Source organism: Dermochelys coriacea, chromosome 2, assembly GCF_009764565.3.
Source record: "Dermochelys coriacea isolate rDerCor1 chromosome 2, rDerCor1.pri.v4, whole genome shotgun sequence".
Classification (NCBI taxonomy): domain Eukaryota; kingdom Metazoa; phylum Chordata; order Testudines; family Dermochelyidae; genus Dermochelys; species Dermochelys coriacea.
In genome coordinates, this window is record NC_050069.1 from 267,571,425 (window position 1) to 267,585,346 (window position 13,922).

General features: G+C 41.1%; 1 protein-coding gene across 7 annotated transcripts in view; it reads right to left on the reverse strand.

Moving 5' to 3' along the window:
* Positions 1–13,922, reverse strand: part of SETD2 (SET domain containing 2, histone lysine methyltransferase) — a 143,531-nt gene that overhangs the window by 74,629 nt on the left and 54,980 nt on the right. For 5 of the 7 annotated variants that reach the window (XM_038390574.2, XM_038390571.2, XM_038390575.2 and 2 more), the window contains exon 12: positions 10,345–10,983. In XM_038390574.2, coding sequence (XP_038246502.1) covers positions 10,345–10,983 — 639 coding nt within the window. Of the gene's footprint in view, positions 1–6,573; positions 6,857–10,344; positions 10,984–13,922 lie in introns of all 7 variants that reach the window. The other 2 variants (XR_005291173.2, XR_006279530.1) reach the window with 2 other exon arrangements.

Below are 13,922 nucleotides of genomic sequence, written 5' to 3' on the forward strand. Positions count from 1 at the left end.
TCGGCAGTCAGCATAGCTACCGCCTCTCGCAGAGGCAGATTAGCTACGCCGACAGGAGAAGCTCTCCAGTCAGTGTAGGAACATCTTCTCTTATGCACTGCAGCTGCACTGGTGCAGTGGCACTATTGCAGCTTTTTAAGTGGAGACCTGCCCTGGGAGTGCAAGCACACAGTGAAATAACACAAGCTACACAGAGTGATCTAATCAGCAGTACATACTGATTATATTAGCAGAGTGATTGGATTAGCTGCTGAGGAGGTCTAACTCCAGCTGCTGCATCCCAACTGCATTATTAGCTCCAGTGTTAACTGCACTCAAGCTTCTGCCTGCATCCCGATGGATTAGCTAGCTCAAATTTAGAGCTCAACTTCACTTGATCTAGAGATTTGTGAGAGTGGATGGGAGTCACGTAGGGGCAAAACTCAAGTTATATCTCCAGCTAACAATGCAGTAAAGATGGGCCCTTTGAGTTGCTTACGTGTAGATTGGGGCTAATATTACTTGCCTTCCTTATACAGATGGATAAATTTAATGATGTTTGTGATGCTCACCTAGTACAATGAGAAGAAAAGTCTAAATATTTTTTCATATGCTCTTATTCATGCATTGCTATCATGTATTTGTGGACCAAAAAGCCTGTGCTGGGTTTATGATTGCGTTTATAGAAAATATACTCATGCACCGCTCAGGAAAAAAAATCAGAGGGAACTTCCTGTGTTAAAAAAAATTATTAAAATGCTAAGTCTGTCCTAGCTCAATTTTTGCACCATGGCAAGATATGTAATTTGAAAAGTTAACAAAATGTCGAAAAGAATGTTAGGGAGCTTATTCCTTCGCTCTCCCACTACCCTGGTCCTTCTCGCATGAACAGAGAGCAACAATACCCGAAGTCCGAAGGTGCAAACAATTCGATGTTTATTGGGGTGAACTTTCAGCAAGCTTAAATCCAAATTCCTTTTTCCTTATTTTCGAATCCCAACTTACTTCCTGTTTGCCCCTAATTTATATAGTAATATTCTTAGCTATACCTTAACCAATCGTTCTACTGAAATTTACCTAACCCATCCTAACATATTGTAACATGATTAACTAACCAATTATATCCCATCACCTTAATTAGTTTACACCCAGCAAAATTAATTATACAGCAGACAGAAACGATCACAGAACCAGACAGAGACCATGCCAATAAACAATAACAAAGTGGGAACTATAATGACAAAACAATACAGAAGTGAGGATTTCACAACTACATCTATAAAGACATAAGGGTTTCCCAGCTGTGTCTATTGATAAGCGAGTTCTTACCACACAGAAAACTATTAACCTAAATTTCCTTTTACATCTTCTAGGCTCTTCCCTTTCTCTGGAGGTAATAGATCGGATCACCTTCCTAACAGCCCCATATTGACTAGTTTGGAATGTGAGGAGGTGACCGGTCGCTTCCCAGCTTATGGCTGCCTCTGCTGCTTAGCCAAAGGCCTTAGCCTAAGAACAGGGCCTCAGACTGTCACAGTGAGAGAAGACCCTTACACAGATTCTTTCTTGTATACCTCTATTACTAGCTAAATGATAAACATATACCTACATTCTTAGAGTATAGGCCTTTAAAGAACAAGATCTGAAATGGCTCACACACTACACAAAGAAATCACAAGTTTGCAGAGAAGAACTTATTTAAGTGTAACAGAAGTAGGAAGAGAATATGTGAGAGAATATGTAGGTCTGGTGGCCACCAGAGTATAAAGGGAGCAGCTGTGAAGGATAAAGACACTGCAGAGAGGCTAGATGATGCCCATGCCCTTTATCTCCATTACCAAGGATACTGGGGAGACGAAATACCAGGCTTACTTATCTATGCCTCTTCATATTGGAGGGAGGGGTAGGCTTAAGGACATTATTTATGTAGATACAGTGCCAACAACTGGAGTAGCAGCTGTGAAGTGGCTATAATGCAGCTGTGTGCACTGCCAACGATTTCAGCATCCCCACCCCACCATCATCTTGTTGCCCAGAAGAAGCCAGTTTACTTGTGTCATGTATGGGGAAGGGTTAGTCTATACTCTATGTTACACTAAATCCTATCAATTTCCAAGGGAATTTAAAATAATAAGATTTGTAATACAATGGTCCCGTTGACACTTAACACACACAGCTCTCAGGACACACAAAAAATTGGGTAGAATAGTCCTCAAAATGAGCCATTTAGTGTGCCTAAAATAGAAACAGCCTGAAAGTAAAAGGGAAGGGATAGGTTAGACTCTAGGAACTGGATTCCCCAAACCCCACAAACCATTAGGCCAATTAGATAATGGAATTTGCCAAGGCAGTTTACTGATAGAGCCCTGCAAATCTGTGGATATCCACTTTATATTTGTGCATATCTGTATCTGCGGTTGTATTGTTTACAATCTTTGCAGATCTGATGTGGATCCAAATTTTTCTATCTGTGCAGGGCTCTAGTTACAGAAACTTGGTTACTAGAGGTCTTCTAGAGCTATAAAGACTATGACAAGAACAAGGGCTCACCTAACAAAAACAGCACCAATACATTTACAACAAATTAAGGGAATATGACTTCATGCAGTATATTTTCAGTTTATGCAATTTACTGCTGCAGGTCATCATGTATCCAAGGTCTATGGCTGTACTTTAAAACAAATGGATATTTTATGACCATTAAAAATATTTTCAGCTTTGCAGACCAAAATAAAGGTAATCTAGCCTTATGGTTCAGGGCCTGAAGGAGGTCATGCTGCAGCGGTCAGGAAGATGTTTGCCCTCCCCATACACAGCATAGCACAATTAGCTTGGTGGCACATCTTCCTCTGAAGCAAGAGATATTGGCCCCTGTTATAGGCGGGATTGCAGACCTGATGGATCAATGATCTAATCTGATTTGGCAAACCCTACATCCTCATTTAACAACTTAAAAGTTTAACATAGAAGACAGTCCTGACCCAGCACATTGCAATAAACTAGATCGGGGTGGCCAACCTGTGGCTCCGGAGCCACATGCGGCTCTTCATAAGTTAATATGCGGCTCCTTGTATAGGCACCAACTCCGGGGCGAGCTACAGGCGCCAACTTTCCAATGTGCCAGGGGGTGTTCACTGCTCAACTCCTAGCCCTGCCCCCACTCCACCCCTTCCTGCCCCCTCCCTTGAGCCTGCAGTGCCCTCACTCCACCCCTTTCTCCCCCCCCCAGCCTCCTGCACACTACAAAACAGCTGATGGGGAGGGAGGGGGAGACACTGATCAGCAGGGCTGCTGGTGGGCGGGAGGCGCTGAGAGCAGGGGGAGGTTGATGGGGGGGGGCTGTTGACGTATTATTGTGGCTCTTTGGCAATGTACATTGGTAAATTCTGGCTCCGTCTCAGGCTCAGGTTGGCCACCCCTGAACTAGATGCCCCAGGAGCTTCTTCCCAGGCCTAAATGTCAAGGTCCATCAGATTTTGAAGGATTCAACAGTTGAGTGGTCCGGCAAGCAGACGCATGTTATATAAAGTGATGAATCAAAATTATTCTATGAAAACCATGTGGTGATCAAATGAGATGCAAACCAGATAGAACACCAGTGAAAGGCTGATTTCATTTTTTGAAACTGAGGAATCTAACTTGCATATACATAACGACTGAATCAACACAAGTGCCATAACAATGTCCAAACGCTTGTCTACTCTCTTTCGGAACAATTTTTGTTTAACAGGATACCTAGAAAATTAAATACAAAAAAATATTAACCTTAAAGATCTAATTTAAACTAAAGGAAAAGCAAGAGTTAAGACTGCCAAGTCTGTCCCTAAATCACCCTATTGGGTCTAGGTAAGGCAGCATATTTGAGATCATTCTGCAGCTCTAAGGAAGGAGCATCAATTTTAATGGAATTTCCTTTTAATGTCTTGCTAACAGAGTTTAATTTTTTTTTTCATTTAGCAGGATAGAACATAGATGAAGAAAGGACATTGGACAATTAAGACAACGAATATGAACATACGAAAGTTACAGTACAACAGGGAAAGAGTAGAACTCAACAAAACAAGGATGAAGGCTGGTCTGACGTAATGAACATGGATGAACAAATGTTACTATATGGGGAGAACGGTAAAAAGGTAATCATGCATCTTCACAGGTATCTCAGCATGCTAGAAGATTGCAGTAGAGTAACTGCTCATTTGACTCTTTATTTTGAACTTTTTCCATCTTTTGATTATGAAAAATCTGTATTTGAAACTCATCAATAAAACTGGGTACAGCCACTTTCATGCCTACAAATCCATTTGCACTGCAGTTTGTGCAGCTACAAAATCACACAAACACTTCTCTGGAACTTGTAGCACTTGGCAAGTTTTGCAAATTAAGGGGGGAAATTACCAGTTGCATGGACTTTTTAAAGATCTGTCTATGCCTAATTACAAGCTCAAGAATAAGGCGAAACTTAAGTTTTATCAACAATATTTGGTCACTGCTTTCTGCTTTTCAGTGCCAAAACAGAGCTAGCAGATGCTGTCCAGAGGAACACAATAAAATGCAGGAAACAATATGTGCACGTATAATTCCACTAACCTAGATGCAGTGCATGGCATCACATTTATCATTTCTATTTCTGTCCCTCTCTCCTCTGCCTATTGTTTCTCCTCTTCCTCTCTACCTTGTTTTGCTTATTCTCTAAGCCTCTTTCACTGAAAACATTGGCTTCTTTTACAGCCACTGAATCGAAGCTCGTTGCTATTGTGTTCTCTTCCCTCCCATCTTCCCTTATTAATTGTGAATACTTTCTCCATCCCAGTCATAACTCCCCTCTCTTCTCCCCCCATTACACTTTCCTCTTCCCTGCTTGTCTGTATTATGTGCTGCTCTCCTTTTCTTTGAACAAGCTCTCCCTTTTCTCCTCTAGTCATTCTGTGGACACCATGAGCTACGAAGTGACACTTGTTATTGCAAGAGCTACCAAGTGGGGTGAAGAAAAACTATGCAAGGAGGTGTGGGCAGTGAAGGCTAAATAAATGCGAAGACGGTTGAGTTAGATTACCCACTAAGCAGAATTATATTTTCATATGTATTATATGTAATTCATATTTTTCTTAATTTGAGGTTGGTATTTGTATAAGGTGCAAGACAGCCATCCCGGGAGATGGAGTCTTATCTATAGAATAGGTATGGCCTGAGGAATTGTACTTGTGAAGTTTCTCAATGCTGCTCTACTAATATTTCTCAGTCATGACTTGGAAAGACCATTTCTAGGGGCGAGAGGATAGGTTCAGCCTGCACGGGTCAATCAATCCTTCCAGTCTCTGCTCAGGCTGCTAATAATCATGCTATTTGTGATTTTTTTCTAAATGGATGGGGGCTCTTTTATGCCAATGCTGGGAAGCTGACTGCAACAGAGACCAAATCCATCTCACCTAGGTCAAATTAGGACAATTACTTAATCACTGCTGATCTCTGAAATATTTTCAACTGTGAGCCAGAGTTCAAAGCTAACTTAACCTTTACTAATCCCATGAGATACCCAGTTCAGAAAGGTACTCTGAAAAGTACTATAAAAAAAATGAATACGCTATAATTTAAGTGCATGCTCTAGGAAGCCTAATAGCTATAACCTAATGTTTTTGACCTCTCACCAAGAAGGTTATGAGATCGTCTGCCACCCAAAAGTATTGTGAAGAAAGATGCCAGAAGCTTAGCGCCACCAGCCCTAGAGAAGTGCATATATGATGCTAACTTTATTGCAACACCACAAATTGAGTTGCTATTGCCAATTCTGTTAAAGTAACTAAATTCTCTCTGTAAAGCCTTTTGAGATTATTAGTATGAAAGAAACAATATGAGTTCAAACCCAGGCAGGGGAAGTCTCAGCTAAGAATCCTCAACAGTGAGACTGTCTTCAAAATATCAGCACTGTTAAAATGACATAACTAAACAAAGTAATAAATATAAAGTATTTCATAAGATAAAGATTGAGGAAGAAGACCAAGATCAAAAGAACCTGTTGAGGAAAGCTCAGCCCTTTCCTATACAATATTGTGATCCTCCTAACACCATGAGATTTTGCGAAGTGTAAACGCGTGTGAAAACACCCCACAAATTAGGGTTAATGGTCAAGAACACCAGCCCCCTCAGATACCACTAGGTGAAAAGCACTGGAATCATTAGCCATCATGCACCATACAGTATTCATAATAAATGTCACTAGGTACTCAGCAGTCCCACAGGGGCCTTACCTGTTTCCTTTGAATCCTGTTGTACAGTAGCACAGTCCAGGTTCTTGCACAGGCTAAAGAGCATATAAGTATTGCATTTAACCACCACCTGTTACCTACTGTGTGTTCACCGACCCTTCCGGTACATTTTCAGCATCAGGAGATACATGCACCATTTCCTCTTCCAACAGGAACTGTGTGCAAAAGCCTATGCTGAAAATTTACCTCACTGGATTTTGTGAATGTGTGTGTTGCAATGAGGTATGTATTATCAGCCAATATTTCTCATGGGTTCAGGCATCAAAACATACAAGGCCTTGCAACCCAGGCAGCTGTCCTGTGTATAGAGGTATATAAAAAGATAGCTCACTTAATCCTTTCATGCCAGGAGTAGGGATTTTCCCGGAGCGACGTCCATTGCCGGCAATGGACGCACCAAAATAACGTCGGCATCAATGAGTTAACCACCTCTGTCCTCTTTTCACCTATTATATTTCTCATGCATCATCCAGCTTCCCAACCATCTTCCTGTTTCTTCACAGTATGCACGCTATGTTCTCTCCCTTCTTCAGCACGGAGTTGAAAATGGAGTTGAGAAAAGGAGACACATGGTCAGCTGGTGATGTTAACAAGCTCCTTGCTGCCCTGAGAAGCTGGATGGAAATGGTTGAAATTACAAGGGGGTCATCATCAAGATCGGGGAGGACATAGCTTAAGTTACGAGTTTTCACAACCTCCCACCCACCCCTCCTATGACACTATTATTGCAGATGACTCAAGTTCCACAACTCAATGAAAAACCAGCTTTAAAGAGCTTGGAAGCACCTGAAAATGCACCTTGCTGTCTTCCTGCTTTGGTGATGGGAAGACACACCCAGCTCCCACAAAAAGTCTAAAGGATCAGGAGACAGGATAACTATGCATCCCCCTTTAATCTAAAATATGATATTCTACTAGGTGCCCCAATGGACTTCCTGTAGCCTAAAAGTTTTAAGACTTATCAGCCGTTTCAGAGCTGTAGTATCTTGGCCTGACAGTTAGCCCAAAAGACAATATGCAATATCTAACAGGTGAAAGTTGGACAGAAGCAGTTAACTCTTTTAGTGCCATGATAAAATACAGGACAGAATACATCCAGAGGGTCATCACAGTTCCCCAAGAACACTTGGCAGGATAAAAAGGTTTTCACAGACTTAAGGCTTGATTCTGATTTCAGATACATGGTACATTATAATTCAAGTACCACAAAACCAGCTGTTGGGCAAATATACCCATGTACCCAAGATCAGAACTTTAAACCATGTTACATAAGGTTATTAGTGTCCTCAGAATTATATCAGATAAGTTGCAACAGGACAGACCCCATAGGGAGGAAGTGAATCCACATTTCAAATAGCAAATTTGATGGGTAATGATTCCATAGCTGACCACGGGCTTGAGCCAGTGGGTTTAGGTAGCTGAAGTCTGGGCTACTCCAAATTCAACAGAAACTGCAAGTGTGCCGGGATCCAGCACTTGGTGTTAAAATGACACTGTCAGGTCAAATCTGGACCAAAAATAAGGTTTTATAAAACTTAACACCATTAGAACGCAAGATTTTCCTTAAAAACTTCAATAAAATTGGTTTTTGAAACAATTATTCCCCTACAGTGTTTGCAACTCAAACAAAACAGCATGAGATCCTGAAAATGAAAGTGGCTAGAAAGAGTATAAACAAAAATAAATCTGAATAGTCCACAACTGTCCAAGATGAGAAAAATTCAAGAACAAAACAGCATAAAGTGAAGAATAATTTTTTAAACTTTTCAGTTTTACTAATACATGGTGTTAATTACATAAGGAAAATGTGTTTTGGTTTATATTTATTTAACCTGACAGTGTCCCTTTAAGTGAAGAAATCTTCAACCCCTGATTAAACAAACCGCAGAATAAAGCTGTTAACCAATACACTGTAGATACACACGGTTAAAAAGGGGGGAAAATACACACAAACTTATTTGCATATATAAACATATTTTAGTGCCAGGTTTCAGAGTAGCAGCCATGTTAGTCTGTATCCGCAAAAAGAAAAGGAGTACTTGTGGCACCTTAGAGACTCAAATAAATTTGTTAGTCTCTAAGGTGCCACAAGTACTTCTTATATTTTAGTGCATAATTTGTAATTTACAAAGGTCATGTCTTTTCTCCCATTAGGTTTACAACATAATTATAGTCAAAACTCTGTAAATGCACACAAATTAGAGATTATTTTGAATAGTACACAGGTAAGATAAGAATTTCTCTTTCCTACCAAAAATGGATAATTTTAGGACTGTTAACACTGGTGGCTATGGAAGCTAACAAAGTCATAGGAAATAGAGTCTCATGAATTCATGCTTAAACTGATCTCCAGCAAAGGTGAGGAAGGAATATCCCTGTTCATGTATAGTACTGCCCAATGAGGTACGTTATCAATTCTCTTTACTAGACTCTTCTGAAACATCAAGAATTGGTCATTTTAAGGGGCAAAATACTACCATCGAAGGCCTTATGGTGTGTTGTCTGATAGGAATGTACACTACAAGAGAACTTATTAAGGATGGGCAAACTCTTGTCTTAAAATGAAGGCTACCTGTCCTTAACTAACCTAACCAAGAATAAACCCTTTTGGAAGTACAAGAAAATTTCAGGACTGCATTTTCCATCTCTCCCACAAGGAGGCCACTGGGAGAGGTCAAACTAGAGTCTCTTCCCATTACTTCCTTTTGTTATCATGGCTGGGGAGTATGAGACACAAGTGTATACTTAAGCCTTGCAATGCTCTGTTCAGCACCTCCCCTCTTCAGGAGCAACTCTTTCACTCCAGTGCAGTGGCCTGTAATATCTCTGCAGGGTCCCAGTAAAATGCCACTTTCAAATTTAAAACTAAACTCCCACCCTTCCATTCCTGCAAGAAACATTCATTTTATGGGGATGGGGTGAGGGTTTTCACTGTACCATCGAGAACTCTAGGACAGATTGAGTGTTTTAAATTTTCAAGTGGCAGACTGTTAGGACTCACTGGGTCCCACTGGGCCAGAGTAGGCTGCTCACAGAAGAGATTCATTACCAGAGAATAGTACGGCTGCTACTCTGATTACCAGAGAAGTTTCAGAGTAGCAGTTGTGTTAGTCTGTATTCGCAAAAAGAAAAGAGGGTACAGATGTGGGGACCTGCATGAAAACTCCCTAAGCTTATTTTTACCAGCTTAGGTCTGTTAGTCTCTAAGGTGCCACAATTACCAGAGAAGACCACTCAGATGCTCAGAGAGGAGAGGTCAGCCTGATGCTGGAAGAAGGAAGCAGCCTGCCAGCCACCACCTCCCTCACCTGCCAAGACAACACTGCAGGTAAGGTACAGGGACTGGAAAGAGTGTATGGAGGATCACAGCCCACACTGCCAAGTGGCAGGCTTCAAAGTTTCAGATTAGCATCCAGACTTTTATGTTTAGCTGATCTGAACATAAAATTTCAAATCTTTGGAAGTTAACTCAACACTAGCAATAAAGTCAACAGAACAGAAAGTTGCTGGAAGACAACCTAACGCTACATAAAATTGCAGATGAAAAGCGAACATTTATAGGAGAGGCCACACTGATGACCTTGAGATAAATGAATTTAAATCTAGATCAGACATTTGGTATAACATTCAGACGTAGGCTGAAGCTGCTGAGCCAGAATTGCTCACTGCAATATTATTGCCCTGCTATTTTCTGGCTGGTTTAGAAAACAGGCCTGCAAGTTAGCACCAGCCAAGCAAAGACCAAATCATCAATAAACAGCTTTTTAAAAAATAAACTAAGCTGAACTGGATGAATAAGCTGTCTTTTCAGTGGTCAAGTTGGCCTGATTCATCTTTGATCAATGAACACCACACCGATATCTAGCAAACTAGCATAAATCCCATAGGGTATAATTTGAAACAAAGGAAATTCACAGAAAGTACCTGGAGGTGTATTTTTTGGCTGAAATCCCTCACTTAGGGAAGGCGTTACTATTTGTTTGGCAAAAAAAATTTGCAAACAAGGCAACAACTTAGTCTTATTTATGTTCAACTGCAAACAATTACGTTTTCCCTTTATAATACAACTGTCATCACTTCAGTGAGCTACTGTTCCTCTTACCTTTAGGTCTTTCCAGCAGTCCAGAAGCTTGGTAGCCAAGTCACTCATATCCACTATTTTGTCAGTCTGTTCTTGGCTCCTCTCACTCTCTACATCAGACACACCCTCCTCTTCATCTTGAGATGGTGTTTCCATTGCAATGGGCTCTTCTAGCTTTGTGCCATTGCTCTCTTTGGCCTCTGCTTCAGGCTCAGCCTCCAGCTCAGTGGCCTGAGGTTTGCTGCTGTCCACTGCAGCATCAATGGCAGCTTTGATTTCCTGTTGCGGCTGCTCCTCTGCCACCTCTGCAGGCACACTGTCCAGCTGGTCTAGGTCTTCTTTGCCCTCCTTTCCCTCCAACTCACTGGTGGTATCAGAGATTGCACTGTCCATGCTGTTTTCACTTATAATTTTGAGCCTTCGAAAGACAAGTTTCTTCGGGGTGTCTGTGTCGCCTTCCGTGCTCTGCTTGATAGAAGGATCTGGTGTGTTGAGTGGCGTATGAGCCCGTGATGTGTTCTCACTGGAATAACCATCCCCCTCACTGAGCTGTGGGACAGCAGTCTTGGTCTGAGCCCAGCGCTGGATAATTGGAAGCACTTTGCTCTCCTCCAACATGTTTTTATTGGGTATAGGCAAGAGCTCCAGAGTCTTCATAATCTGGTTACAAACATAAAACCACAGCCGTTACATTTAAAACTGTCACTTTGCACTAGTTTTTTTTTAAACCTCTGACTTGGCAATAGCAATTTCTTCCAAACGGAGGGGAGTTCTTTAGTATTTACCAGAGCCATATTCATACTGACACAAGTTAGTAGAGATGCATTTGCTGTAGGGGCTGAATGGTGGTAGTGAACTTTTGCTGACTACTACTGACACCAAATAAAATATATGTGTGGAAAAAAGGACTAAAAGTATTCAGGTCACAACTGCAATAAGTTCAGAGAGCTCAGACACTTATAGCTGACCATGCATATCTTGAGTTTCCATGTAAACAAACCCAAATTATGAAACCTTTAAGTTAACCTTTTCACTTGGGCTTTTGTATAGAAATCACACTTTTATATGGTTAAATTAATCTCTCTCTAAACTGGCTTTGATTGCATACTAAACATCGTGGGTCAGATTTTCCTCTTTGTAAATGTTGCAGTGATTATTTTATTTGTAACTATATTAATGGAAGAAGTTAATAGAAACTGATAAACAGACAAATCAACCGTAGGAAGATTTGAACTTACTAACAGCAATATTTGAAAAGTTCTTTTTTCATTAAACAGCAGTATTTAAAACATCCATTGGATGTCACAGAATTACACAGATTAGCTGAAGGAAGACCCTGACATCATTCTCCGAGGTGGAATGTCACAACTGCCAGCACGTGTCTAATCATTGTTTGCAACTTAAAACTAGACTGGACAAGACACTAGAGAAATGTACTGTGGACAACAACCCTGCGCTGGCAGAGAGAGAGACTGGATAGCTTTACATTTCCATCTATAACATCCATGATTCTATGATCATGTAGATTTCTGAAGCCTACAGAAAATAAAGCCAAATACTACTACAGAAATGTGCATTTTTTTTTAAACAGGTTGCTGCTAGTTTAAAAATCTAAATTTTAAAGAAACCAAAAAAATATTAAAAAGCGTTCCTAGCTAAACTGTACCATGATGCATATACATGCAAAAATTAGACTATTTACTGTATGATGTGCATCTTGAGTGATTAAATAAAATAAAAATCACTCCATATACCTTTTGTATAAGAACAATTAAATTCCCACTTCTGGTTTTAGGTTCTCAGCACCTAACTTGCAGAAACTCCTATTGTTTTAGTCTTCTGAGGTCACTAAACCAACTCATGAGAAGGCAGCAATTCCTGATCTAAGGCCCCTGGTGCCTCTAACCACCAGTTCATTTTTCAAGCAAATGACAAAACAAAAATTAAAAACACAGTGCCAAAAACTATGCACACTGGATCCATTATAAGTGACATGCCTTCTAAGAAGAGAAAGTACATTTAAGTCTATGAAAAAGCTAGTGGTTGTCGTGCAGAAAGACAGGCATGAATCATTCCCTGAAGAAATCTCTTCACAGGTGGAGAGATGAAAACTGAGAATTCCTTGGACAGGCAAATCAAAGATAATGTGTCTGCCAGAAGAACTTCAAATGATGGTGAGATAAAGTCTTGGTTTAAGCACTTCCACTTCAAGGTGCATTGTAGATGGTTTGTGAAATTTTAAGACATTTTGCCTCATATGACCACTGTTGTTCAATGTCTGAATGGTCCCAACATCCAGGTGGCTACATGGAATGAGTCTGAATGTCTGAAACATCGAGCTTGAGAATCTGATTCCACTCCAAATTGAACAAGGGAGAACAGATGATGGGACAGGGTTGGATCGAGGTCGACTGAACTCTCACAGCTCCAGACTAAACATAACGTAACTCAGCTTGGCTGTCCAGAATTCAAGACCACCACAGACGTGACAGTCCCACCAGTGACAACGAGGGGGGTAATGCCAAGTCAGTCATATCTCAGGAGCTAAGAATAGAAATGGCTATACGGCTTCGCCACTCCTTCAATTTGAAGACTCCCTCAGCAGCAAGGGCACCTGAGGACACATGGTACATGTACTTGTGCTCCACTACTTAAGAGACTGGCAAGCTAGTAATGTGGGTGTTACCATCCACTCTGTTCCATCCACCCAAAAGATGATGGTGCCATGACAGAAGGGAATTCTTAAACCAGCTCATAATCTCTGCTTTGAAGTCCACGAAAGAGTAGCTCAGATACTCCAAAGAGGATGGTTGTCACAGCCGGAATTGTGGTCTTTCTCCCCAGGCCCAGTGGATTCAGCCTTAGAGAGGTCTTTTACGTAACTCGCATAACCTGATGAGGAGTCTCTCCTCATGTAGCAAGCTCAGGCTGATGCATTAAAGAGGTGTGGAAGGGATGTTGACTCAGCAGACGTCAATTACAGTTGCATCAAGGCCATTGGCACTGAAAACAACAGCAGCGTCAGAGCAAGCACTGATGCTGATAGCGCTGAATCTTGTGGGATGTGTATAGAATCCTGATGGGCCCATAAGCTCAGAGTGTGCACTGTGATAGCGCAAAACTTTAACAGCCCAGGAGATTAGTACATCTCACCCACAGCTGAGGCAACATGACAGTCTGGCCCAGGAGAACAGATGTTTTATAATTCTAATGAAGCAAGATCCTTGTCAAGATAAGGACAGATGAGACATGGATGATGGAGTCAACTGGTCTCCCCACCCCATAAAACATTACCATATTTACAGCAGAAAGAAGCCTTTTTGCCCCCTATTAACTTCAACTGGAGGGAGTCCCTAGCCATTTTGAACATGTCAAGATGTCTGCATAGGGACTATTTTATTAGGCCTACACCAATAGACTCTTGATGACCAGCTGGGTTACCTGATTCTGGAAACGTTCATCCCAACTCACAAACACATACTAAGATACTAGAGAGCCAAGTGATAGCCTATTGCAAGACATCAGCCATGGCTCACATCTACCATAACGGGCATTTTACAAACAATCTAGGCTCCTTCTCAGCTATTTCTGTAAAAAAA